At 46.0% G+C, this 27296-nt stretch overlaps 2 protein-coding genes and 1 long non-coding RNA gene across 3 annotated transcripts; all 3 read right to left on the reverse strand.

Moving 5' to 3' along the window:
- Positions 1–305: 305 nt before the first annotated feature.
- On the reverse strand, positions 306–6264 carry LOC309400131 (protein S100-A14-like). Its single transcript, XM_081968478.1, has 4 exons — positions 6118–6264; positions 5662–5823; positions 2292–2438; positions 306–1107 (listed from the first exon to the last, which is right to left on the reverse strand). The coding sequence occupies exons 2-4, from the start codon at positions 5689–5691 to the stop codon at positions 982–984; spliced, it is 303 nt and encodes a 100-aa protein (XP_081824604.1). The 5' UTR covers positions 5692–5823; positions 6118–6264; the 3' UTR covers positions 306–981.
- Positions 6265–9459: 3195 nt separating this feature from the next.
- Positions 9460–11899, reverse strand: LOC309400132 (protein S100-A13-like). The gene is made up of 3 exons (XM_081968479.1): positions 11676–11899; positions 9884–10093; positions 9460–9733 (listed from the first exon to the last, which is right to left on the reverse strand). Exons 2-3 carry the CDS (start codon positions 10037–10039, stop codon positions 9596–9598), a joined length of 294 nt encoding a protein of 97 aa, XP_081824605.1. The 5' UTR covers positions 10040–10093; positions 11676–11899; the 3' UTR covers positions 9460–9595.
- Positions 11900–19778: 7879 nt separating this feature from the next.
- On the reverse strand, positions 19779–23477 carry LOC309400139. Its single transcript, XR_014176611.1, has 2 exons — positions 22538–23477; positions 19779–20946 (listed from the first exon to the last, which is right to left on the reverse strand). It is a non-coding gene; the product is annotated as an uncharacterized lncRNA (long non-coding RNA).
- Between the last annotated feature and the right edge of the window lie 3819 nt (positions 23478–27296).

The following is a 27296-nucleotide window of genomic DNA, read 5'->3' on the forward strand; positions in this document are numbered from 1 at the left end:
TCTTTGTGAGACCCCCCCCCCGACTTTCCAATTCTGCGGGTCTGGATTTCTCCCAACTGTCTGTGTAAAGTTACCCCACTTCCCAAGAGGCACATAAAGCAGGATTTCTATTTTTAAGACGCTTCTGCAGATGTTTTTTTTTTCTTTTAACTCTTTTTCGCGTCAAAATTCTGGGTTTTTTTTTGTAATCCACCTACCCTATTTTGGGTGGGTGGGCTTTTTCTGCGACCTTATTTTCCCGGAAAGGGGAGGAAATAGATGTTTAAGGGCGCGCGCAACGAACAGAGAAATCAACCAGCGAAATCTGAGTTTTAAATTCAAATTTTATCACATTCCGATTTTGGCAGCGATATATAAAATTCTATGTGCAACTTCTTATACATATACGTATAGACATATAGATCTATATACTTTATATATATTTAACAGAGTGTTTAAGGTACATTTTTTGAGGTACACATATTGAAAAAGAGAGGTTTGGAGGGTTTTTTTTTTCCAAACGAAATTCTCAACCGTTATTTTAAAAAAAATTGTGCAGAATTGGAGCTTTAAACTGTCCCCAGGATGAAACACGGCCAACGTCAGAGATTAAAAATTAAGAATATCTATTGGATCTTTTGTGATTTTTTTTTTTTCAGAGCTCAGCTTAAAAAAAAAAAAAAAAGCAAAGCTTCAAACTGTAGGAAGATCCTGAAGTTTGGCGTCAGGAGCTCTGAAAATTTAAAATTTGAGAAGACTTTATTGTTATTTTTTCTCCCCCTGCATGAAATTTCGGTCTTCTGGCTCCGGGGGGGGGGGTTTGAAAAATTTCTTGATAATCGAGACAAGAACCACCTAGGTGAGGAAAATCGAGTGGATCAAATGAATCCCCCCCCTCCCCCCAATAATTAACACTGCATGAAATAAACATATTTGAGATCGCCCGGTGCTTCTGTGCAATGGATCCCACGCTTGTCTTCTTTTGAACTCGTCACATCCTCTTCACTTCTTCGGCACGCGGCATCCCTTGGCGGCGTCTCCCATTATGTCCCAGTATTCTCCAAACTGGAGTTTCGCTTCTTCGTTATCTCCCAAGCATTCAATCTTCTCATCCAAAGGCTCGACTCCCTGTTAGAGAGAAGTTATTGGGGGAACGACAGAAGAAGAAGAAAAATTAAAAAGAAAGACTGAACAGATCCTATTTTTTGCATCTCTGCTGTGGTCGTTTTAAAAAGCTTGACAGCTTTGAGAGTTTTCTTAAAACGCTCGTTTTTAGATGCATAGCTTTATGGATTTGATACCTTGCTTAAATTTTATTTTGCAGTCCGTTTGATGCATTGGGGAGCTGAATAGATTAATGATAAGGTTCTTAATAGCAACTATTTTTCCGTAGGTTCTTTACAGCCAGTTATTAATTAGCGCACTTTTTTTTTGCAAGCAATATATTTTGTTGGATGTGCAGTTTTGGTTATCTTTGTTATTTTCTGCACACTTATCTGTTCTTTAATGGATATTTTCGTGTGCATATTTTAACCGGTAAAATCTGGGAAGCAGCCCCATTGTCAAAATGAGATTTGGTCTGTGCCTTATTTTAAAGTCCTGAAATAAAACCTATCCATAATAATTACTACGAGTTGACATTAACTTGACAGCACTTAATCCATTTGAAAAATGTATTTTAAACTAAACTAAACTAAACTAACTCTAAACTAAACTAAACTCTAAACTAAATTAAACTCTAAACTCTAAATTATACTAAACTAAACTCTAAACTAAACTAAATTAAACTAAACTCTAAACTAAATTAAACTTTAAACTCTAAATTAAACTAAACTAAACTCTAAACTAAACTCTAAACTAAATTAAACTCTAAACTCTAAATTAAACTAAACTAAAACTAAAATTAAACTAGACCATTCCAGGATATAAAGAAGTTTCCAAACTAAATACCTATCTTAACGCAGAAACTGTGTCTTTACATGAAAATGCAGACTTTCTTCTCTTGAAATCCAACCTGGGTTTTTGCGTTGAAACACAATCTGGGGGTTGGCCTCAGCAAGGGGGGGGGGGGGAGGCCCCAATTTATTTTCATTTTTTAAAAAAATGGAGATCTTTGCAACCTGAACAAAACACACGGTGGGGCCTTTTCGGGGGTGGCCCCGAACGCAGGAATTTCAACGGAATTCAGAAACCCCGGATGAACTTTCGAGCCGGATTTTCAACCAGCCCAAACCGGCTCCTCGGGGGGGGGATGGGGGGATTGATCGGTACCCCGATCCGGTCTTGGACACCGGACGTCCCGGTGGTCTCACCTTGGCTAAGTGTGGCAGCCTCTGCCCAACCAGGTCTTTCAATTCGTTGGGCGTGAGGCATTCCTTGTGTCCCTTGACGGCGTAACAGTGGAAGTTGTTGATGACGATCTCGATGGCTCGCTCGACGTCGGTGAGTTCTTGGCTATCCTGCAAGGCAGGCGAGGAAGGCAGGTGGGAAGAGAAGGACAGGTGAGATTCATCCCAGCCACGCAATTCCCGTTGTGCACCATCTCTCGGCAAAGTCGCCCAACCTGCCAAGCGTCTTCCTACACACAACTGCACCCTCCCCGAAACAGCCGGATCTTTAAGGCGTCCAAAACTTTTTTTTATGCCAAAGTCTGGGACACACAGTTTCGCACTCCACCTCTCCCTCTCTCAGCCGGGGAGACGTCATTCGTTATCCCGTACATTTCAACAAACTAGGGTTTAAAAAAAAAATCCAGAAAAAGAGCAAAACGAACGGCGCAAAACAGGAGGGGGGAAAGAAAAGAGGAGCCGAACGATCGGGGGGGGGAAAAAAATCCAATTTTCTTCGGTGGAGATGCAGATATAAAACAAGTTCGTTTCTTACTCTCAAATCAACAATTAGGCATAATATTTTTTCTTGACAAGAGACCCAACACACCAAGCGAAGCGTATCAACCTTACAGGATGCTACCTGGGCAGGTAATTTTCGTCATTTTGATGTTCACCTGTCTCCTTTGGAGTTTTTGCTCCAAAAACTCCCCAAACTGGCCTTCCCCAATTTGGGCCCCGAAATCCTAAATTTTTCAAAAGTCTTTCAAAGCTTGGGCGAATGGATGGAATTTTTTGGAGTGCCAAATATTTCAACCTGAATCCCTCAACCTGAAATCATTTTCTGGTTTGTTTGTTTGTTTAAAAAAAAAATACTTTGGCTTCATACCAGTCAGGTTGCCTCTCAATGTTGGCTTAACACAAGCCAGGATGCCTGTCGAGAAAGAGACCATGGTAACAGGAGGAACGATGAATGGAGTTTAGCCCAAACTTTCGATCAAGGCTGGGTCTTTTGTATCTCCTGATCGAATGTTTCTGGTAGCATTTGGGGCACAAATTTTATTGATTTTATTTTTTAAAAAAAGAAGACGCATTGCAGAGATCTCAGCTAGGAGAAAACTTGGCAAAATATTTGCAAAATTAGCAGCCATTTTTATTTTCCCAGAATCCCCCAGCTGCAGCATCCGTTGGGAAGGATTGTGGGGGGGAAATACATCCTCTGGAGCAAAACGATGGAGAAGATGTATAGGGGGAAAAAAACCCTGAAAAATGTATTTATTTTTCTGGGGTGAAAGACGAAGAAGAAAGAAGTGAAAAATCTGCATTTCGAAGCCTCTTCTACCCGAATTTTGAGTTTCGCCTTTTTTTTCCCCTAGTTCTCCCAAATAAAAAATGATTGCATTACTCATTTCTTTTTCAGGCCTCTCCATTGAAACATAAATATTGCGAATTTCCCAGCCCAGGCGTGGTTTGTTTATCGCCATTTCATTGCAAAATCTGCCAAATTGCAGGATGGATTTAAACGATGGATTGGAGGCCGAGACAGAGGAGAAAAAACAAATTTTTTTTTAAAGCATGGTTTCATTGGAATGAACCTGGAAGCTGACGTTTGCAGCTCCGGCCCGACGAATCTTTTCTGCGATTTAAAGCAAATAATATAACAGACTTTAGGGCAAAGATTAACCCCGGTCAGCAATGACTGTGGTTAGAAATCGCTCCTTCCAATATTTGGAGCCTTACCCATTTTTCTGATATTTAAAAAAAGAATCTTTTCACTAATTGTTTTGCTATTTGTTTAAAATAAACAAATTAAAGTCAGAATAAACACAACGGCTGGAGCTTCTCCCACGGACCTGAGCAATCTGCAAGTTAACCCTGATTCTCCCAAGCTGAAAATGTTAAATTTCGGGACCCACCTTCCTTACGTCTTCACGCAAGGAAGAGTTTTCAAACAAGTCGAGTGGAAGAACCGGCTTTGGATGCTAAAGAGATGCACAAGCGTTGGGGCGTTTCCTGAGATTAAGTCTCATTCTTTGAGCAGAATTTTATCTTGATAGGTTGCAAATTAAATTCACAGGCGGCCAAGGAAGCCGAAAAGAAAGTTGGCTGGATTGCTGGTGAATTCTTTCGAACCCAGAAAGCGATCCGAATTAAATTCCAAAATATTCGCCACCTGTTGTCTTCTGAACTTTCCAAAAATCTAGTTTCCTTTCCCCCACTTCTTTCTTTCTTGCTGGCCCAGAGAACAATTGTGACCCAGTGTACAACTGAATTATTTTTAGTTCCTGCAGGAAAAACCAAAATGGAAAGGTTGCCCCTCTCGGCACGAAGATTTTTTTTCCCCTGGAGACAAAACTAGGATGGAGCATTTGATGATGGAGAAGATTGCTGAATTTTCACAGGCCTCCCTCCCCTTGTCAATATTCTGATGGGTTGATTGATTGTTTAGGTCCCGTCATTTTTTTTTTATTTCTAGCAATCGCATAGATGAATTTTTTTACAAGTGCCCCTATCCTAACCAGAAAAAAACTTGGCTTGCCCCAATATATTCCATTATTGTAAAATGATTGCCACACAAAAAAAAAAAAAATTGCCTTGAATTCAATCCGCTGTGCTAAAGTTTCAAAGAGATAAAATGCAAGATAAATGGGAAAAGGAAGAGGAAAACTTAAGGGGAAGAGGATCCAAAAGGAGGGAAAAAATTAAAAACAAGTCAAGGAAAAAAAAGAGAAATAAAACAGATGGATTCCCGACTGACTTCCGCACAGATGCAGATATAAAGTAGAATAATAACGTCTTGGTTTCAATTAACACGGAAGAGTTTGAATGAGAATCGGAGGTCAGGGGGGAAAACTCCACGCAGGCAATTAAATTTGAACATTCCTATCAAAAAAAAATTGATTTTTGTGCAAAGGAGGACTCAAACTCCAGGACCAAACTGTCTTAATCTTTGGTGGTTTTTCTTAATTTTCACCCCTTGGAATCGGCCTTCCAAGTTAGGGTTTTTTTCTTCTAAGCAATTCTCCACCAGAATTTGGAATCGTGCCACCATCTCTGCCACCTTCCTCTTCTGAAAATTAAATTTCTCCCTTCCCTCGGGCTTTTTTTGAAAGGATGTGAATCCCCAATCTGGAATTAGGGATCTAACTTGGGGGTCCGCGGCCTCTCGACTCTGCTGTGGAGATATCCCTTTTTTCCAGTTTTGCTCCTCGCCCTCTTTCCTCCCCGTTGCATCTCAAGGCTCTTACATTAGGTCCCTCTTCTTCCGTCTGTCCTTCTGTTCTCGCTTCTCCCCCAAAAAAACCTCCCCGCGACACGCAACCCACCCCACCTGTTTCCCCCTACCCCTTTTCACCTTTCGCTTCTTGCCGCATCGACAACCCATTGCTCTTCCGACAGATCGTCTCCTCGCTGGTCTTGGGCAAAATATCCCCCCTTTGGAAGATCACGACAAGGCGTCCGTTGGGTGGTTTTTCTGGAGCTTGAGAAGTTCGCTCCCGGGTTCAAGTGGGGTCTCCTATCACAGGGGCAGGGGGAAAGCAGAAAAGGGGGGAGGGTTTGTATGCGTGTGGTGTCTGTGTTGAAAACTGAACCATCCCCACACCGTACAATCTGTTCTGGATTGCCGTGAGCAAGTTTGGAGGACTGATTTGCCCAAACTTGTCCAACTGAGAAGATTCAGGGAAGAAGAGAAGAGTGGAGGAAGTTTGCCAAGAAGTTGGGGAAGGGAAGGGAAGAGGGAGACCCTAACCCTCGAATTGCCCTCTCTCGGTTTTGGGGACGGGGGCCTCAAGACAGAAGGCTGACTTACCTGCTCCCTGGAGTTGGAGGTTCTGCTCTCGCTTGTTGTCTCCTTACCACAGTTTTATACCTCGCGAAGGTGTGTCCAGGAGACACCTTATGGAGGGAGCTACGAGTTGCAAGTCTGGTGCAATCTTCTCCTTGTGCTGACTGGCCCCCGGCCAGAAGACAGTGCTCAGACGCCACCCATTGCTCTGTCCTTACTCACAGCTCAAGGATGAGCCTGCTTCCTCCCTTCCCCCATTGGCCCAAGTTCACCAGTCCTCCTGGTGGACTTCTAGCATGTTGGGATGTTGAGGAGAAGGACTCACTTCACACTGGCGTAGGGTTGTTGTTGTTGTTAGTTGCGAAGTTGTGTCCGACCCACCACGACCCCATGGACCACGTTCCTCCAGGTCTTCCTATCCTCCACCATCCTCTGGAGTCCATTTAAGCTCAGGCCAACTGCTTCAGTGACTCCATCCAGCCACCTCCTTCTCTGCCGTCCCCTTCTTCTTCTTTCGCCCTCCATCCTTCCCAGCATGAGGCTCTTCTCCAGGGAGTCCTTATTCCTTCTCATCAGTTGGCCAAAGTCTTTGAGTTTCCTCTTCAGGATCTGGCCTTCTAAAGAGCAGCCAGGGTGGATCTCCTCTAGGACTGACCGGTTGGATGGCCTTGCAGTCCAAGGGACTCGCAGAAGGAGAAGACCTGAATCTTCTCTCCGAGCTCTTTGGGGGTTTGGCTAGATCTCTGGAGTGGGGACGTTTCACCCCAAGATTTGAGCAGAGCCCCCCTTAATGAAGGCAGTGGAGACCGTGCGCATTCCCACGACGGCAGACCGTCCTCGACCTGCAGCGTTCCATTTAGCGACCGTTCGAAATGACGGGGGGGGAAATGGACCCGCTATCGTTTTTCACCCTTAACGACCGTCGTAGCATCACCCTGTGGTCATATAAACAAAATTCAGACACGTATCAATGGACTTCTATTTATGACGGTCACAAAGGGGGTCACGTGATCCCCTTTTGCAACCCTCTGACAAGGGGGGGTTAGCCAGATTCGTTTAATGACCATGTGACTAACTTAATGACTCGCTTAAGCGCTGTGGCGAGAGGGGCCGTGGAACGGGGGAGAACTCACTCAGCGACTCGTCTCGCTTAGCCACAGGAATTTGGGCACGGATTCCACCCAGAGCTTAAGCGTGTAAAAATATTGGCCCTGTTGTATGAGGTTTGTACACGTAAAGCAGAAATGTGCTTGTGTTATAGTGGCAGATTCCTCAAATGGGCAGGGGTTGGACTAGTTGACCTCTAGGGTGCCTCCCAGCCCTGTTGAACCTCAGTCCGGTCAGCCCTGGGGCCTGAATTCAGAATCCCAGAGTTGGAAGGGGCTTTGGAGGTTCTCCTAATCCAACCATTTCAGAGTCCCTGTGACGGAGCACCGTCAAAAGTCCGACAAACACTTTGAAAAACAAAAACAGAGTCAAACTTCACACTCGGTCTCCTTTTCCCACGGCTCCGTGTGGCCCCTGAGGTCACTTCCCGAAGTGTTAAGCCATGGCTTATGGTTTAGCCTCCTTGCCTCACCCCGGGATGTCTCACGAGCCCTCATTGGAAGGCCACAAAAATGAGCGACTTTGCAAGTTATTTACTTTGGGATTTGGTGCGTCGATTTTTCTTTCTCTCTCTCTTTGTCTCTCCGTCTCTTTCTCACACCCGCTGCCGTTTGGGATCGGCTCCCCCTGACAGTTTGGCAGCCAACCCCGTCTCCATGGTCACCGGCGCTGACAGATCAACACCCCGCAGACTCAAATTCTTGGGCACCTACTTCACCCGGACAGAATTGCTCTTCCTCCCGCCCCCCCATCCCATATCCAACGTGCGCTTGTTAGGAACTCCGATGCTTCATATCCGGTTGGAGTTGTGAGGACAGCTCTCATTCCTCCGACTCGTCGAGCTGGTCTTGGTTGTGCCAAGGGTTGGTGGAGGCATCTCGGTAGCTTCCAGGCGTTGGGTGGGAGGGTGGGTGGGTGTTGCCCCGCCTTACCTGGCCCGGGTAGTGGGCGTGGCCCTACGAGCGTTGAGGAGACGTAACCTGGAGGACCAAGGAAGACTTGGGATGAAGTGAAGCTGAGGAGATGCTCCAGGGGCATCTGGTTGGTCCTTCCCAGCTTCTTCCACTAACAGGTTGGGTTTTATGGGTCTCCTCTAAGGGTCTTTGGGGCGGGGGGCTTCCCATGAGAGATCAGGGGTCACCCCGAGGAGGTTGTGTTTCTAAAGATATGGAAGCAACTTTCAAATGTCCTGAGTTCTCTTGAAGGAAGATCTTTAAGAGCTACCTTACCTCACAACCATTCCTGGTTCCATCAGCCTGGGGTGGGTCTACCTTGCTTGGCTCTTGACCCAGGGATAGTGGTCTCTTGGAAGCAAAAAAAACCAACCACCCCATCTCTTCCTTCCTAATAAACTCTTGTTGAGCTGTACGTTCCTGTCTTATCTGCTCAACCTTGAGTAAATTGTTGGTCTCACTTAGCAACGGTGCAGTTATGGGACCTTGGAAGAGGACGGTGGTGGTGACAGCTTTTCCGGTTCCAAAGTTGAGGCAGGTGTCGTGGCCCGCCAGCAGCCAGTGGAGCTGGCAACAGATTCGGACAGTGGGGAGGGTTGGGGAGGAAGATGGGCCAGTCCTGGAGTCTGGGGAAGGCTCGGACGAGGGCTCTGCGTCGGAGGCAGAGGCAGGGCTGAGGCCGTTTGGCAGTGATCCTGTCTCTACGGAGCGAGGCAGAAGAACAGCTGGAGCCTGTTCCCAGTGTGCGCATGCGCAGAGCTGCCAGGGGAAAAGAACAGCTGAGAAATCCAGGTTGACTTGGGAGTGAGGCCACAGGTGGACGCTGAATGGCCCCTCCCATGGGAAACAAAAGAGGAGCGAAAGGGGAGGGGGCTTTTGCAGGAAACAATTCCTTCGTCCGGTCGTTAGATGCGTTTCAGGAGTGCGAAGATCTGTCCGTGAATCTCCGAGACTCTGTGCCCGGAGTCTTTCCTTGCCCTCATTTGGGAAATATTGGCGGCTTTCCAAGCTAGATAAGGTTTGTGGTGATAAATACACCTTTGAAATAGTGTTTGCCAGCCTTGGCTGAAGGTGAAGGAGAGGAATTCACATTAGTTTTATAAAAGGGGCTTTCTCGGGACCAGGACTCTCTGCCTCGTGCTTTTTGGGGGGAAGCCTCGGTCAGAACAGTAGGGATCTGTTCTCATCCTTCTCCCCGCCCCCCTTCGTTTATTTTGTGCACATACACGTTCACTCACACACACAAACACGGCAACTCCAATTAATGTTTCTGGTCTGACCATCAAATGCCGAAAACCACCAGTCCTGCAGTTTTATTTGATTTATTTGACTGTTAAAAAGCTGCGAGAGGCTCGGCGACCCTTGACGTCCTCTTGCCGAGACGCAACTGGCGGTCCCTGCTCGTTTCACCTCGACGCACATATCCACCCTCCGCCACTCCGTCACTTCTTCTTCCCCGCTTTCTCTTTCTTCATCTCCTTGGCCAGTTCGCCAATCAGCCGCCAGTATTCTCCGAATTTCAGCTCCTGGTCGTTGTTGACGTCCAAGGTCCTCATCTTCTCGTCCAGGTCTACGACGTTCTTCGAAAGAAAAGGGGAAGGAAAAAAAGGCGCCGAGGGGAGGAAAGTTATTTTTTTAAAAGGGGGGAAACACCCCCTGGTTCTCCTAAACCAGGTGGGGGCTCCCCTTCCCCGTTTCCCACCGCTCCCCTTCCCCCTGGATGTGCCCACCTTCATAAGGTTCGGCAGCTCGAGGTTGACCAGCTCTTTAAACTCACTGATGGTGAGAGTGCTTTTGTTCCCTTCTTGAGCGGCGCACTTGAAAAAGATGTCGACGACTTTTTCGATGGCTTGCTCCAGCTCGGTCAGTTTGCTGCTGGTGGTCATGGCGAGCGGTGTGTGCGGGTCTCCGTCTCCCGTCGGATGTGTGGGTGAGGCAGGCTGGCCAGAGAAGAGGAAGAGGGGAAGGGAGGGGAGAGAGAGAAACAGTGGGGGTGATGAAGAAGAAAGCTATGGGGATGCATTTTGTGGAGACGGTGCCTGACGTTGAAAAGCAAGCGGTCCCAAAAGGTGCAGCTTACGACCGCAATTGGAACCGGCCCCTTCGGTCACTATGCAAGGGGGTTGTTAAGAGATCCTAAATATATTTATTTTTAAAATATTATATATTTGTGTTGTATTTGTGCTGATAAATAAATAAAGGGAGACTAGTATAGATCTATTTCAAGCTATTTAGCTCTCATCAGCTAGCATACCAGGGGTTGTAACACACATACATACATACATACATACATACATACATACTTATAACCTTCCTTCCTCTGTTGCTTTCTTTCTTTTTCTTCTCTCCTTTTTCTTTCTTCTTTCTTTAATCCATCTACTAATCCATCCATCCATCCATTTACTAATCTTTTTAACTGTCCCTTCCTTCCTTGCTCTTTCTTTCTTTTTTTGTTTCTTTCTTTCTCTTCTCTCTTTTTCTTTCATCTTTACTCATCTAATCTATCTATTAATCCATCCAAACATTTACGATTCTTTTCTTCCATCCTTCCCTTTCTTTTTCTTTCCTTCTTTCTTTTTTTTTCTTTTTTTTTCCTTCCCTTTCTTTCATCTTTACTCTGATCTAATCTACTAATCTATCCATTTATTTACAAAAGTTTTCTCTTCTCTCCTTCCCTCCTCCTTCTTTCTTTCTTTCTTTCTTTCTTTTTCTTCCTTCCTTCTTTCCTTCTTTCCTTCCCTCCTTTCTTTCTTTCTTTTCTTTTTTCTTTCTCTTTTTCTCTCTATCTTTTCTTTATTTTTATTTTTATTTCATCTTTACTCTAATCTACATATCCATCCATTTATTTACGAAACTTTTCTCTTCCCTCCTTCTTCTCTTTCTTTCTTTTATTTGCAAAACTTTTCTCTTCCCTCCTTCTTCTCTTTCTTTCTTTTATTTACAAAACTTTTCTCTTCCCTCCTTCTTCTCTTTCTTTCTTTCTTTCTTTCCTTCTTTCCCTCCTTTCTTTTTTCTTTCTTTCTTTCCTTCCTTCCCTCCTTTCTTTCTTTCCATCTTTTTTCTTTCTCTTTTTCTCTCTTTTCTTTCTTTTCTTTCCTCTTAGTCTAATGTAATCTACTAATCCTTCCATTTATTTATGAAAGTTTTCCCTTCCTTCGTCCTTCCTTCCTTCCTTCCCTCCATCCTTCTTCCTTTCTTCCTTTCTTTCTTTCTTTCTTTCTTTCTTCCTTTCTTCCTTTCTTCCTTTCTTCCTTTCTTCCTTTCTTTCTTTCTTTCTTTCTTTCTTCTTTCTTTCTTTCTTTCTTTCTTTCTTTCTTTCTTTCTCTGCCTGTCACCCCTACTACCGGCTCTGTCTTTCAAAAGGTCCCCAATCTTCATTCACAGCTTGGACCAAGCCAAGCCCACCTCCTCCAGGCCCCCACACTGCTCTCCAAGCAAAGGAAAATCCCACCCACCCCTCCCTCCCTATCCGTTGTGTGCCCCCCTCCCCCTTTCCCCCCCCCTGGCCTCTCCCCCACTTACCCCAAAGTTGGTCCCTTGCAATGAAGCCCTGAAGGGGTGGGGAGCGTTTTATAGAGCCGGTGGGGGGGGAGCAGGAGGTGGAAAAGGGAAGAGAAGGTTACTTGAAGTATTTGGTTTCTCTTTTGCACCGCCGGCTGTACACAGCCTTCTCTCCTCCCCACTTGGCAAGCCTCCCCCTATGCTTTTCACCCACAAGCAGAAAGTTTTCTTTGGAAACTCTGATTCCAGAGCGGCTGGGGTATAAAATAAACACACCCACCCACCCCCTTCTATCCCGCATCACAAAATTGACCCTTGTGGGGCATAAAAGAGGCATTTGTGCTAGATGTTTGCTAGCCTAAAACGACATGTCTTGTACCCTTCCTTTGGGGGTTTTTTTTTCCTCCCCCCAAAACAGATGGGAATTCTCTCTGGTTTGGCCCAGGGGCGGGAGGGGGGGGTGGGAGGACAGGAAGGGAGAAGTGACTCTTTCTTTTGGCCTGGTGGAGGAGGAACAGGATGTGTCCCCAGCTGGCAGGGTTGCTTTGGGCCGGGCAGCCCCTGTCCCCGAATGATTTCGCTGGCCGAAAGTTTTCCCCAAGTTTTCCTGGAGCGAAAAAACCGAGGAGGCTTCCTGGCGTTTGGGAAGTGGAAAATGCCTATTTAGCCAGGGTTTAAATGGGGCTTGAGAGGAGAATGAGAAAGAAGGAGGAGGGGAAGGGAGAAGGGGAGGGAAAAAAAGAGGAAAGAAGGGAAGGAGAAAGAAGGGAAGGGAAGGAGAAAGGAAGAGGAGGGGAAGGGAGGAGGGAAGGGAAAAAAGAGGAAAGAAGGGAAGGAGAAAGAAGGGAAGGGAAGGAGAAAGAAGGAGGAGGGGAAGGGAGAAGGGAAGGGGAAAAAAGAAGAAAGAAGGGAAGGAGAAAGAAGGGAAGGGAAGGAGAAAGGAAGAGGAGGGGAAGGGAGAAGGGGAGGGAAAAAAAGAGGAAAGAAGGGAAGGAGAAAGAAGGGAAGGGAAGGAGAAAGGAAGAGGAGGGGAAGGGAGGAGGGAAGGGAAAAAAAGAGGAAAGAAGGGAAGGAGAAAGAAGGGAAGGGAAGGAGAAAGAAGGAGGAGGGGAAGGGAGAAGGGAAGGGGAAAAAAGAAGAAAGAAGGGAAGGAGAAAGAAGGGAAGGGAAGGAGAAATGAAAGGAAAAGAAGGAAGGGAAAGCTCCCCCTTATGGAATGGGATAGGATAGGATAGGATAGAACTCTTTAGTACATGGTGATGATAGTGGAAATCATTTATTATAGATCACCTGGCCAGGCTGATGATAGAATAGAATCAAATAGAAAGCAGAATAAAATAGAATAATAGAATAGGAAGTAGAATAGAATTAAATAATAGAATGGAATAGAATAATGGAATAGAAAGTAGAATGCCCATACGGCGTGGAAACCGACTGGCTGCATTTCTGGTCTCCCATACCAAAGGGGCGAGGTCACCCCACTGGCACTGGCTCGGTTTCCAGAGTAGGGGTGTCACCTGGGGGCTGCGGCAGGTGGCCAGGTGAAGGCGGGAGGCGGGGTTTAATGGCTGGAGGAATGGGCCAGCCCTTGTTGGAGGGCGGAGTCTCACCCCAGCGACGTTTTGGGGTGCTGGGTTGGGTATATATATATATTCAAGGGGAGCAGCTTGGAGGGAACAGGAGGTGTCTGCCTTTATGGATCCCTTCCAGGAGAGACAGGTTTGGGGGAGTTAAAGCTACAGCAGCCTTTTCTCGGAAGGAAGGAAGGAAGGAAGGAAGGAAGGAAGGAAGGAAGGAAGGAAGGAAGGAAGGAAGGAGTGGTAATAGAAACTGGAAAGATAGAAAATAAATATAAAACAGGAGATAGAGAGACAGACAGACACAGAAGGAAGGCAGAAAAGAAGAAAGGAACAGAAAGAGATAGAAATAGATAGAGATAGAGCAGGAAAGAAAGAAAGAAAGATAGATAGATAGATAGATAGATAGATAGATAGATAGATAGATACATAGATAGATAGATGATAGATAGATAGATAGATAGATAGATAGATAGATAGATAGATGATAGATATAGATAGAGACAGACATTTTATATTATTGATAATAATATAAAGACAGAAAATGAGAGGTGCTGTGAGGGGGGGGGGGAGGTAGCCTCTCTGGGCTTCCAGAGGTTGTGGCTTAGAGTCCCTTCCCGGAGGCGCCTGGTACTCGTCTGGGCACGCCCGTTCACCCTTGACACACCTGGGCTGCCTTCTTTGGTTTTCCCAGGCTGCAAGGCGGGGCATGTTCGCAGGAGGAAACGCAGCTGGATGACTGAAGAGGCAGCGCGGTGTAGTGCTTAGAGTCAGGTCTATCTAGGAACGCCAGCTGATGGCCGGAGGATCCCAGCGGGGGCATGGCAGAAGAACAGAGTTGGACGTGGCCTTGGAGGTCTTCTAGTCCAACCCCCTGCTCAAGCAGGAGAACAGACCATTACAGATAAATGGTTATCCAGTCTCTTCTTGAAAGCCTCCAGTGATTAGGAAGGAAAGAAGGAAGGAAGGAAGGAAGGAAGGAAGGAAGGAAGGAAGGAAGGAAGGAAGGAAGGAAGGAAGGAAAGAGATGATAGAGGGAAAGGGAAGGAAGGAAGGAAGGTGAGAGATGATAGAGAGAAGGAAGGAAGCAAAGAGGAAAGGAAGGTGATGATAGAGGGAAAGAAGAAAGGAAGGAAAGTAGAATAACAGAATGAAAGTGTTGGAAGGGACCTTGGAGGTCTTCTAGTCCAACCCTCTGCTCAAGCAGGAGGCCCTATACCATTTCACACAATCTCTTCTTAAAAACCTCCCGTGTTGGAGCCCCCACAACATCTGGAAGCCAAGCCCGCCTCTTGGGGGGCTCCCCAGAGGGCATCTGTCAGACCCCTCTAAGCTCTTCCTCGATTTTTTTCCGCTGGCGCCGCCCTAAACGCAAACCAATTGCCTAACGTCCAAATTTCAATCCCAGGAGGGACCACGGGCAAGGCTGCAACGGTGTGAGAAACACACACCCCTGGTCCCTTCCCCCCCCAACACCTCTGGGCCGTCGTAACTTGGAACGGTCACTAAACGAAGATTGCAAGCCAGCTCTGTGCCAGGCCAAAAGCAGCCCCTCCCGCACGGTGATATTTTCGGGAAACAGGTTGGCTTGCCACACAATCGGCCTTTGTTGAGCGCAGGAGGCGAACAAGCTAGCATCTGTCTGCCGAGCCCGCTTGCCAAGCCTTCCCGATTGGTCGTCCCCGGTGGGGAGGGTCCGGGAGGGGTGGACCATGGCTTGGACTTTAGGGCAAAACTCAACCCCCACACCCCCAAAGGCCACCATTCCTTCCTTCCATCCATCCATCCAGCCAACCCATCATCCACCTCCCTCCGGTGCAGTAAGTCTTTCCCGTTTCGGAAGGGCAGGGAGGGATAGGATTGCTTAGTGGTTAGAGTCTTGGCGTGCTTCCATCTCCCACCCCCGCCCCCCCAAATCCCCCAAATCCCCCACACCCCAGATTTTCCCAGCTGCGGAAACAAAAAACCGACCCCCTGCATTTGTGATAATATTCGCCAGTGCAAAACGTCACCGAAGATATTTCGCGCGTGTGTGTGTCTCCCCCTCCTCAAAATGACACTTTTAAGCTGAATTCATTAATTGCATTAATTTTCAGTGGATTTCCTCCCCCCCACCCCAAGATGGGTGGGACGTGCAAAGGGGAGGGGGGTAGAAGATTGGGGAAGGGTGCGTTCACACAACTATTGGGAACCTGTTTGTTGAACTAACTGATTAACTAACTGACTGACTAACTAACCAGTTTGGGGAGCCTAACATCCCTCGGCAGACCAACTAAGCCAAGGTTAACTAAGTTGAGCATCCCACGCTCCAGACGCGGGAAGCGAAGCTTAATCCAGGTTTAAACTAACCGGGGTTAGCTTGTTCGACGGACCCAGTGTCTTTGGTTTTTCCCCGTAAACCTGGAAAAGCAAGTGAGGTTTCTCTCCTATGCCTGCAAAGTTGGCTTTGTGGGTTTGTCAGTCGGCGTTAATTAAGGGGAAAAATATTGATGAAATCGTTTGAAAAAACCAAAAACCTGTAAAATGATTCAATATATGATTGAAAAAAAGGGAAGGGGGCTTGTGAAAAAGTCAAGGGAGTTCTTTTGAATGGCCAGGCGTCCGTTTTAAGGGTTCACGCCCCAACTTGACTGACCGGGATTCGAATCCAAGCCCAGGGGGGAAATCGTTCATTGTTTCTTTCCGTGCCTTTGCCGATAAAACGGGGAGAAACCGACCAGCGACAGCGGCAGTTTCCCTAGAGAATGAGCGAAGCCCTTTGCACATGGGCAGGAGCTGCCCTATGGAACTCAAAGCTCGGGAATGAGTCTTGATTGGTCCACTTGGAAGCGTCCGCAAATAATTTGGGAGTTTGGGGATTTAGAGGCTGAATAGATCTCTTATTCTCCCCTCACCGTCGGCAGTAGACAAACTCCGAATTTCTTTGGCTGTTCACAAGTAGTCCTCGACTTACGACGGTTTGTTTAGTGACCGGCACCGGAAAAAAGTGGCCGAGGTCCTTTTTTTCAAACTTACGACCGTCCCAGCATCCCAGCAGTTACGCAATCAAAATTCAAATGACTCGTATTTATGACGGTCGTGGGGTCCCCTTTTGCGACCTTCAGAAAATCAAGGAGGGGGGAGGGAAAGCCGGATTCGCTTAACGACCTTGCTGCTAACTTCACTTCACTTAACCACGGTGGCAAGAGAGGTCATAAAATGAAAGGGGGGAAAATGTCTTGCGGTCAACACGATCAAAATCTTGGCCAGACGACTCGTATTTACGACGGGCGTGGCATCCCGTGATCCCCTTTTGATTTCGACGAATGAAATCGGTAGGGGAGCCAGAATTGCTTAGCGACCTTGCGCCCGATTTTAACAACGGTCGCGGTCTACTCACAACCGTAGTGAGAGAGGTCGTGAAAATGGAGCAAAATGTCTCACGGATCCCCCCAAATTTGGGCCTGGGTTGTGTTAGCGGTAACGCAATGGGCACCTTGCTTAATTTACCTGTGTTTGTTGAATCATTTCTTTTGTTGTTGTGGTTTCAATGAGGGTTGCAAAAGCTCATTTCCCCACCCGCAAACACATGTGTGGCATGCATGATTCATGTATCATATATGGAGCAGCTGATACGGGCAGGCATCTGCAGCTCTCCACCAGTGTACGTGTCATCCCTGGGAGCAATTAATAATAATAATAATATCAATAATCACACCGTCGCGTGTCTCCTCGCCGAGCTTACAAAAACACGACAAATATTTGGGCCGACACCCTAAAAGTATGTTACAAGGTGCTTCTCCCCAGATGGAGTGAAGTGGAAATTCGAAATAAAACCGATAAGAATCAGAAGTTAGATAGAAGAGGCAGAAAACGTTTTTTTTTTTTAAAAAATAAAGTGTGACACGATTAAAAGCTAGAAATAAGGGATAGAAATATGAGAAGGGGAAATATTAATTGTACTAGCTGAAAGCTCCTCTATGAAACTATGTGATCAGGATTGATAAATCAACACTTAACAGCTTGAAAATTAATGAGTAGTTATGATCGGCCTCTCCTCTCCCATTCTCTCCCTCAGGCTTGCCCCACAGAATCCTCTCCTCTCCCCTTCGCTCCCTCAGGCTTGCCCCATTGATCCTCTCTTCTCTCCTTCTCTCCCTCAGGCTGGCCCCACATAATCCTCCCCTATCCTATCCCCTTCTCTCCCTCAGGCTGGCCCCATTGATCTATCCCTTTCTCTCCCTCAGGCTTGCCCCACAGAAGCCTCCCCTATCCTATCCCCTTCTCTCCCTCAGGCTTTCCCCACAGAGGCCTCCCCTATCCTATCCCCTTCTCTCCCTCAGGCTTTCCCCACAGAGGCCTCCCCTATCTTATCCCCTTCTCTCCCTCAGGCTGGCCCCATTGATCCTCTCCTATCCCCTTCTCTCCCTCAGGCTTGCCCCACACAATCCTCCCCTATCCCATCCCCTTCTCTCCCTCAGTCTAACTCCTTAGCATCAGAGTGTTTTTCAGGAGGGGAGGGGGAGTAGAATGTCTAAACTCCCAGCCCGCAGGCTGCTGGGCCACGCCCACGCCGCCGTTGGAACAGAGTTCCTTTCAGGTGGGGAGGGGGAGTAGAACGTCTTAACTCCTTGGCTTCGGAACGTGTTAATAATAATACAAGAAATACTTTCATTTCGACAAATCCTTTCTTAACAAGCACCTAGAAAGAAGCCAAGAGGAACATACGTACCGAACGTCAAGTTTGTAGGCTTTACGATTCTGAAGATTTTGTGATGAGGCACGAGTGGCATTTCGCTTCCATACACTTTATAATAATAAAAGCAATATAACGTGGAATAATTGAATAACGATGGACTATAACCTGATATAAATGTGTACTGTATTATTGTTAGAAATACAGAAGTTGGACTGAACGTAATAATTACGATTAATTTTATTACTTTTATTTGCATTAGAATGTATGGCGCCCGGGTGCCACACTTTTCACGCATTGATCCCGCAAATTTCTGATTTTGGGAATTTTCAATCCGTTCTTGGTCCTGTCGTGGGGTTTTTGTTTTTTTTTGTTTTTTTTTTTGCCCTTAATTTGGTTTTTACGGTCCCCGTTTCCTCCCTGTTCAAAAGGGGCATTTTGTAGTCCTGGGGCGGGGCAGGGCGAAGGCTGGCAGCTCTAAATGGCAGCTTTGTTTTGGGCAGAGAGCAAAACCTTGTAAACAGCTTGTGTGTGTGTGTGTGTGTGTGTGTGTGTGTGTGTGTTGTGGTCTGCCTCCCCCTCCCTTTCTCTACGGTGGGGCCCGGCATGCTCAAAACGAAACCACAGAAAGAAAGAAAGGCTAAGAATAAGTCGCTTGAGTCCGATATGAATGGAGAATAAAAAGAGTCGGAAGGGACCTCAAGAGGTCTTCTAGTCCAACCCCCCCCGCCTCCTTGCTCAAGCAGGAGACCCCGCACAGCTCAACTTAACAACCCATTCTTTTACCGACCGTGTGACGGCGCTGAAAGAAGACACCGTTTTTCACACTTGCGACCGCAAGAAACTAAAATTAAATCTCATTTAAGAAAGGATTTTTTTAAAAAAAACCTCACAGTGGTCCAGAATCAACATCAATGATGGCGAATCTTTTGGGGTGTCAAAATCCCCCACAGACCATTCCCCCTCCTCATGCGTGCCTGACACCCCCCTACCCCTACCCCGCACATGTGGGCATGGCTTTCTTGGAGTTTGGGGAGGGGGAAAACGAACCCCTCCCTCGCTTCCCCGAAAGCCTCCTGAAGTAGAGAAATAGAGAATAGAATAGAATAATAGAAATAGAATAGAATAGAAAAGAGAAAATAGAGTAGAATAGAATAGAATAGAAATAGAAATAATAGAAATAGAAATAGAATAGAAATAGAATAGAAATAGAAGAGAACAGAAGAGAACAGAACAAGGAGTAGAATAGAATAGGACGGAACAGTATAGAAAAATAGAATAAAATAGAACAGAATAGAACAAGGAATAGAATAGAATAGAAAAGAAAAAAAGAACAAGAATAGGATAGAAAAGAACAAGGAGTAGAATACAATAGAGTACAGTAGAATGGAATGGAATAGAATGGAATGGAATAGAGCTGGAAGGGACCTTGGAGGTCTTCTAGTCCAGCCCCCTGCTCAAGTAGGAGACCATATCCCATTACAGACAAATGGTTTTCCAATCTCTTCTTGAAAGCCCCCAGTGAGGGAGAAGAAAGGAAGGAAGGAAGGAATAGAGTAGCACAATAGCAGAATAACAGAACTGAAAGAGACCTTGGAGATCTTATAGTCCACCCCCCTGCTCAAACAGGAGAACCTATCCCATTTCATATGACTATCTAATCTCTTCTTAAAAACCTCCAGTGAGGGAAAACCCACAACTTCTAGTGCCAAGCAGTTCCACTGGTTCATTGCCCCCACTGTTAGGAAGTTTCTCCTCCATACAAGGTTGCTTCTCTCCTTGTTTAGTTTCCAACCATTGTTTCTGGTCCTGCCCTCTTGACTTCCTCCCCGCACCCACACCCAAAGGCCCCACAGAAAGGAAACTCTCCAATGCCGGCTAATTCATGCATTTTAATAACATTTTGCCAGGGGACAAGCAGAGCGCAGGGCAAAACGCCAGAAGGGGGAAGACAGGAGAAGACGATGACATGATTAAGGAGACCGGTTCTTCTTGGAAGTTCTCATGATGGTTTTGGCTGCCGAGTTCTCCATCCGCGTGGGCCTTCGGTGGTTGGGTGGGCCTTCGAGAAGCCAACGAAATAAGCCACCCCGGAGTTGCGTGGATGGCGTCTCGAAGCATCCATTCCCAGGTCTTGTTTTCTTGGTGGGCTTCCGTGTTGGGTTGAGGTTGGAAGCCGAGAGATGGACCTTCTCCTTCTCCGTTCCCCTTCCGGACGTTGCCTTCAACAGCTTCTAAACAGCATCTTGGATTTTGGTCCTTCTACTTGCGGTCGCGTTGCTGGGGAGGGGGCCGCACGGCTAACATGGGGTCTAGCATGGCTAACAGCATCTTGAATTTGGATCCTCCTCCCTGGGATATCACTGCTTGGCGCCCGACTGCTGAGGCGTGGCACCCTATGGCTGAGATGGGGCACCGGACGGCTGAGATGGGGCACCGGACGGCTGAGATGGGGCGCCGGACGGTTGAGGTGGAGCAGCGGACGGCTGAGGCGTGGCTCCTGACTGCTGAGGCGTGGTGCCAGACGGCTGAGGAGGGACGCCGGCTGGCTGAGGAAGGACGCCGGACAGCTGAGGAGGGACGCCGGACGGCTGAGGGGTGGCGCCGGACGGCTGAGGCGGGGCACCCGATGGCTGAGGTGGAGCGCCGGATGGCTGAAGTGGGGCACACCACTGCGCAGGTAAGGCGTACCACTGCTGAGGTGGGGTGAACCACTGCTGAGATGGGGCGCCCGACAACTGAGACAGGGTACCCAATGGCTGAGGCATGGCACCGGACGGCTGAGGTGGGGGGCACCACTGCGCAGGTGAGGCGCACCACTGCGGAGGTGGGCACCACTGCTGTGGTGGGGGGCACCACTGCTGAGGTGGGGGGCACCACTGCTGAGATGGGGGGCACCACTGCTGAGGTGGGGGGCACCATTGCTGAGGTGGGGGGCACCATTGCTGAGATGCGGGCCCCCACTGATGAGATGGGTAGTTGGAGCAGTTTTGACTGCCGTGCTGATTCTGGAAGTTCATCCTGGTGGACTTCAAGGAACCTGGGAAAGAGATGAAAAAAAAGAATAATCCGGTTGTTTCAATCATCAGAAAGCTTATTGAGTCATTTGCTCCCTTCCGGCTTCCTTTCCTCCTTCCCTTGGTGGTAGACTGCTCCTGAACCTGGAGGATCTGCTCCACCTCCCTCACTTGTGGAGATGACAAAATCGGACAAGAAAGCTTGCCTCGCCCTCCAAAACCAAGTTTCCATCCTTTTAAAAAAGGACTCAAGAAACAAATGCAAGTAGGAAAATAGGAGCCACCTTTGGTGGGAAGGGAACAGCGTTCCGTGCGCCTTTGAAGGCATTGAGTCATTACGGCCACATGACCACGGAGACGTCTTCGGACAGCGCTGGCTCTTTAGCTTTGAAACGGAGATGAGCATTGCCCCCTAGAGTCAGGAACGACTAGCAGATATGTTTGAGGGTTTGGATTTGAAACGATCTCAGCCAGGAAGCTAAAGTGGGTTTGTTTGGTTTTTCGCTCTCAATGAAACCGAGGCAAAATATAACATGCCACTGTGTCCCCTAACAAAGTTAAGACAAGTTATTTATTCCTATTACTATAATTCAGGTGAGGCCAATCACCAGCTCCTAAATTCATAAACCTGAATGAAACAATCTATTCTCAAGCAGGATGATTTTTTTTTTGCCAATTCTTTGTGGTTTCTCCCAATGTGTAAATCTAGAAATAATCACCAAAGATTATTGTTCTGGGAACTATAGGAAAACACCCATTCAATTCAACCCCCTGCCAATAACCCAATTCTTTTTAAAATTACATTTCCTTCTATGAAGATTGCAGCCTTCGTTTGGGCTCGAAATAAATCTGGATTTAAGCGTAGCCAAGGGAAAATATTCAGATTTTAAGGTGCATCGAAACAGCCGCCAACAGTTAAAAGAGCCGTATTCAATTCAAGCACACTGCAATAACTTATAACACGGGGGTTTTTTTTCCCTCCTCCCTGATTGCCACTTTCATCTGAATTCAAACTGAAATAAATCGGAATTTAAATTTAGGCGTTAAAATAAATCCTCAGTTCTAAGGTGCATCAAAACAGCCGCTTAACAATGAAAACAGCCGTGTCCCATTCAATAACTTAGGGTATTTTTCCCTTCCTTCCACCAAGATTGCAACCTTCATCCAAATACAAGCCAAAATAAATCAGGATTGAAATGTAGGTGTTTAGTTAAAATCTTCAGGTTTTAAGGTGCATCAAAACAGCCTCTTAACAATGAAAACAGCCGTGTCCCATTCAATAACAGGGTTTTTTATTCCATCCTTCCACCAAGATTGCAACCTTCATCCAAATTCAAAGTGAAATAAATCTGAATTTAAATGGAGGTCTTTAGTTAAAATCTTTAGGTTTTAAGGTGCATCAAAACAGCCTCTTAACAATGAAAACAGCCGTGTCCCATTCAATAACAGGGTTTTTTATTCCATCCTTCCACCAAGATTGCAACCTTCATCCAAATTCAAAGTGAAATAAATCTGAATTTAAATTGAGGTCTTTAGTTAAAATCTTTAGGTTTTAAGGTGCATCAAAACAGCCTCTTAACAATGAAAACAGCCGTGTCCCATTCTATAACTCACCTCTGCTGGGAGATCCGATCGGAGGAGTCTTCAGTAGCTCGAAGTGAATTGAGAAAGCAGAGGTTTTGGAAAATTTATAAAGGAGCCGCTGAATATTTCGAGGGCATCGAGTACTTCCTCATTTGATGTCTGTGTGGCCGTTCGGGCATTCCTCAGCGCCTTCTTGGCCTTGAACTTATGACTGCCCCTTTTGACATAAGTGGTTTCCAGAGAAAATTACGTTTAGCTTTCCATTTTGTTCAGACAGAAGAATGGAATAGGATGAGTGGCTTCCAGAGAAATCCCAACTCATAGTAGACAAGACTCAGACCACAACTCACCACCTCAGAAGGTTCCTCAGGTCAGAGGAAATCCATGTTTCGTGCAGTCTTTGATCTTCTAAGTCAGGGGGCTCCACACCTGGTTACATTAAGACGGGTGGAATTCAACTCCCGGAATTCCTCGGCTGTCAGAAGGTTGTAAAAAGGGATGACCTGACAGTCATTGATATGACCCAATTGCCAAGCATCTGAATTTTGATCATGTGATGGTAGGGATGGTGCCACGGTCATAAGTGTGAGAAATGGCCATAATTGCAGTCTTAACGTCAACCTGCCTTTTGTGAATCAAGCCTGACCCCTGACCCTCTAGTGACCTTGAGAAAGTCTTGGTGAAACGTGGTTGGATGTTGTATCTCATATCTGGCCAGTAGGCCACCCTACAGGGACATTGTGGTCCAATAGAATAGAATGGAAGAAGGAGTAGAGTATAGAATAGAATAGAATAGAATAGAATAGAATAGAATAGAATAGAATAGAATAAAAGGTCTTGGCCTTTGAATTTATGACCCTTTTTTATGACTGCCCCCTTTGAAACAAGTGGTTTCCAGAGAAATCCTGACTCATAGTAAACAAGACTCAAACCACAACTCACCACCTCAGAAGGTTCATCGGGTCAGAGGACATCCATATTTCGTGCAGTCTTTAATCTTCTAAGTCAGGGGGCTCCACAGTTGCTTACTTTAAGACGGGTGGAATTCAACTCCCAGAATTCCTCAGCTGGCGGAGGAATTCTGGGAGTTGAGGTCCACCCGTCTTAAAATGACCACCTTTGGAGGCCCTCTCCTGAGCCATCCACGGAAGCTCTTAAGGTGCCATCTGGAAGTTCTGAAGTTTGAGCCCCATAGATACTGGCTAAGTGGATTTTGCCCCATTTTCCGACCTTCCTCGCCAACTGTTGTTAAGCGAATCCTTGCAGTGGTTAAACTAGGAACACGGTCGTTAAGGGAACCTGGATTCCCCTTTGAATTGGCTGGTCAGAAGGTCGCAAAAAGGGATGACCTGACAGTCATCGATATGAACCAATTGCCAAGCATCTGAATTTTGATCATGTGATGGTAGGGATGGTGCCACGGTCATAAGTGTGAGAAATGGCCATAATTGCAGTCTTACATCAACCTGTCTTTTGTAAATCAAGCCTGACTCCTGACCCTCTAGTGACCTTGAGAAAGTTGGCGAAATGTGGTTGGATGTTGTATCTCAAATCTGGCCAGGAGTCCATCCTACAGGGACATTGTGGTCCAATAGAATAGAATGGAAGAAGGAGTAGAGAATAGAATAGAATAAAAGGTCTTGGCCTTTGAATTTATGACCCTTTTTTATGACTGCCCCCTTTGAAACATGTGGTTTCCAGAGAAATCCTGACTCATAGTAAACAAGACTCAAACCACAACTCACCACCTCAGAAGGTTCATCGGGTCAGAGGACATCCATATTTCGTGCAGTCTTTAATCTTCTAAGTCAGGGGGCTCCACAGTTGCTTACTTTAAGACGGGTGGATTTCAAGACTTAAGAGCTTCCGTGGATGGCTCAGGAAAAAGGCCTCCACATTTGGTCATTTTAAGATGGGTGGACCTCAACTCCCAGAATTCCTCCGCCAGCTGAGGAATTCTGCGAGTTGAATTCCACCCGTCTTAAAGTAACCAGGTGTGGAGACCCCTGACTTAGAAGATCAAAGACTGCACGAAATAAGGATTTCCTCTGAGGTGATGACCCTTCTGAGATGGTTGAGTTGTGGTCCATCATGACTACACTTCCAAAGAAGAGTCCACTTGTTGTGTCCTTCATCCGGGTGTGTTTCAACAGCCTTCAATATCCAGCAACAGGGAAGATGTGTGTGTTTGTGTCTGTGCAGCCAGCCGAAGAATTCTGGGAGAGTTGAATTCCATGCGTCTTAAAGTAACCAAGTTTGACTTAGAAGATTAAAGTTTGCATGTCACAAGGATTTCCTTTGATTTGGATCGAAGATTGATCAAGAGAATGGGTGTCCTTTTCAGCAGGTTGAAAACATAGCCCGTAGGAATAATCACAGCTTTAAATTAATTCTGGGTTAAGTTAATCAAGTTACGCTTTGGTGGATTCATTTGCTCTTGAAAGGGATTGAAGGTTGGGCCCGTCTCGTGGGCATCATGGGACTGGCACAAATTGGGCACCAGTCTCTGTGGAGAGGGGAGAGGGTGGACTATGGGGGCTGTTGAACCTACTTCCAACAATCCAACTCGTGATATTTTGCGCTCTCAAAATCCGTCCTTCCCAACGCTAAAAGGATCTTGGGGAGGGGAGTGTGCAATAGAACACAGAATCATGGAAGGGACCTCGGAGGTCTTCTAGTCCAACCCCCTGCTCAGGCAGGAGACCCTACACAATTCCAGGCAAATGGTTGCCCAATCTCTTCTTTCGAAACCTCCAGTGATGAAAAGTATACTTTTCTCTGGAAACCACATATGTCAAAAGTGGCAATCATAAAAAAAGGGTCAAGCCCAGGGTGGCTGTGAGTAATACCACAAGGGCCACACAAACATCAAATAAGGAGGAACTCATTGCCAACGGAATATTCAGCGGCTGCTTTATAAGTTCCGCAAGGTTTCTCCTTCCTCAATTCACTTCGCTCTCCGAGCTACTGAAGACTCCTCCGATCAGATCTTCCAGCTGAGGTGAGTTATTGAATGGGACATGGCTGTTTTCATCGTTAAGCGGCTGTTTTGATGCACCTTAAAACCTAAAGATTTTAACTAAAGACCTCAATTTAAATTCAGATTTATTTCACTTTGAATTTGGATGAAGGTTGCAATCTTGGTGGAAGGAAGGAATGAAAAACCCTGTTGTTGAATGGGACATGGCTGTTTTCATCGTTAAGCGGCTGTTTTGATGCACCTTAAAACCTGAAGATTTTAACTAAAGACCTCAATTTAAATTCAGATTTATTTCACTTTGAATTTGGATGAAGGTTGCAATCTTGGTGGAAGGAAGGAATGAAAAACCCTGTTGTTGAATGGGACATGGCTGTTTTCATCGTTAAGCGGCTGTTTTGATGCACCTTAAAACCTGAAGATTTTAACTTAACCCCTAAATTTCAATCCTTATTCATTTCAGTTTGAATTCAGATGAAAGTTGCAATCACAGAGGAAGAAAAAAAAACCAATGTCTTGTTTTTTTAAAAATAACCAAGTTATTGCAGTGTGCTTGAATTGAATACGGCTCTTTTAACTGTTGGCGGCTGTTTCGATGCACCTTAAAACCTGAAGATTTTAAACTTAAGGCTACTCTTAAATTCAGATTTATTTCAGATTCAGATGAAGGTTGCAATCATGGAGGAGGAAGAATTATTGAAAGGTGCTAGAATTGAATGCGGCTGCTTTAATCTTTAGCGGGCGCTGCTGTGCACCTTAAAAACGGAAGGTTCTAACTTGAGCCTAAATTTAAATTCCAATTGATTTCAGTTTGAATTCAGATGAAAATAGCAATCAGGGAGGAAGATGGAAATCCAGTTTTGAAAATACAAACTAAGTTATTGAGGGGCGCTTGAATTGAATGCGGCTGTTTTAATTTTTAGCAGCTGTTTCAATGCACCTTAAAAACTGAAGATTTTAATTTAAGCCTAAACTTAAATTGAGATTTATTTCCAGCCCAAATGAAGGTTGCAAACTTCAAAGGAGGAAAGTGGATTTTAAATAGAATTGGGTTATTGGCAGGTGCTTGAATTGAATGGCTGTTTTCCTATAGTTCCCAGAACAATAATCTTTGGTGATTATTTCTAGATTTACACATTGGGAGAAACCACAAAGAATTGGCAAAAAAATCATCCTGCTTGGGAATAGATTGTTTCATTCAGGTTTATAAATTTAGGAGCTAGTGATTGGCCTCACCTGAATTATAGTAATAAGAATAAATAACTTGTCTTAACTTTGTTAGGGGACACAATGGCATGTTATATTTTGCCTCGGTTTCATTGAGAGCGAAAAACCAAACAAACCCACTTTAGCTTCCGGGCTGAGATTGTTTCAAATCCAAACTCTTGCACATATCTGCTAGTCGTTCCTGACTCCAGGGGGCGGTGCTCATCTCCCTTTCAAAGCCTAAGAGCCAACGCTGTCCGAAAGCGTCTCCGTGGTCATGTAGCTGGCATGACTCAACGCCGAAGGCGCACGGAACGCTGTTCCTTTCCCCCCAAAGGTGGTCCCTATTTTTCTACTTGCATTTTTTACGTGCTCTCGAACTGCTAGGTGGCAGAAGCTGGGACAAGTCACGGGAGCTCACTCCGTTAGGCGGCGCTAGGGATTCGAACAGTCGTACTGCCGATCTTTCTGATCGACAAGCTCGATGTTTTGGCCACTGGGCCACAACGTCCCTTCAAATCCAGTTTAGCTTCTTGCCATTCTGGAAGGTTGCAATTTCGTCAGTTGGATTTTTTTTCCGAGTAAGTCGCTTTGAGACAAATGGAC

This window comes from Natrix helvetica, assembly GCF_964273705.1.
Source record: "Natrix helvetica genome assembly, chromosome: 16".
NCBI lineage: Eukaryota > Metazoa > Chordata > Lepidosauria > Squamata > Natricidae > Natrix > Natrix helvetica.

Excerpts from the sequence above, each read along its gene's own strand:
- LOC309400131 (XM_081968478.1), bottom strand. The coding sequence starts at position 5,691 with ATGGGTTGTCGATGCGGCAAGAAGCGAAAG. Across the intron at positions 2,439-5,661 it reads GATGCGGCAAGAAGCGAAAG|GATAGCCAAGAACTCACCGA; the intron begins GTGAAAAGGGGT and ends CCTGCCTTGCAG. Across the intron at positions 1,108-2,291 it reads GGCTGCCACACTTAGCCAAG|GGAGTCGAGCCTTTGGATGA; the intron begins GTGAGACCACCG and ends TCTCTCTAACAG.
- LOC309400132 (XM_081968479.1), bottom strand. The coding sequence starts at position 10,039 with ATGACCACCAGCAGCAAACTGACCGAGCTGGAGCAAGCCATCGAAAAA. Across the intron at positions 9,734-9,883 it reads AGCTGCCGAACCTTATGAAG|AACGTCGTAGACCTGGACGA; the intron begins GTGGGCACATCC and ends TTTCTTTCGAAG.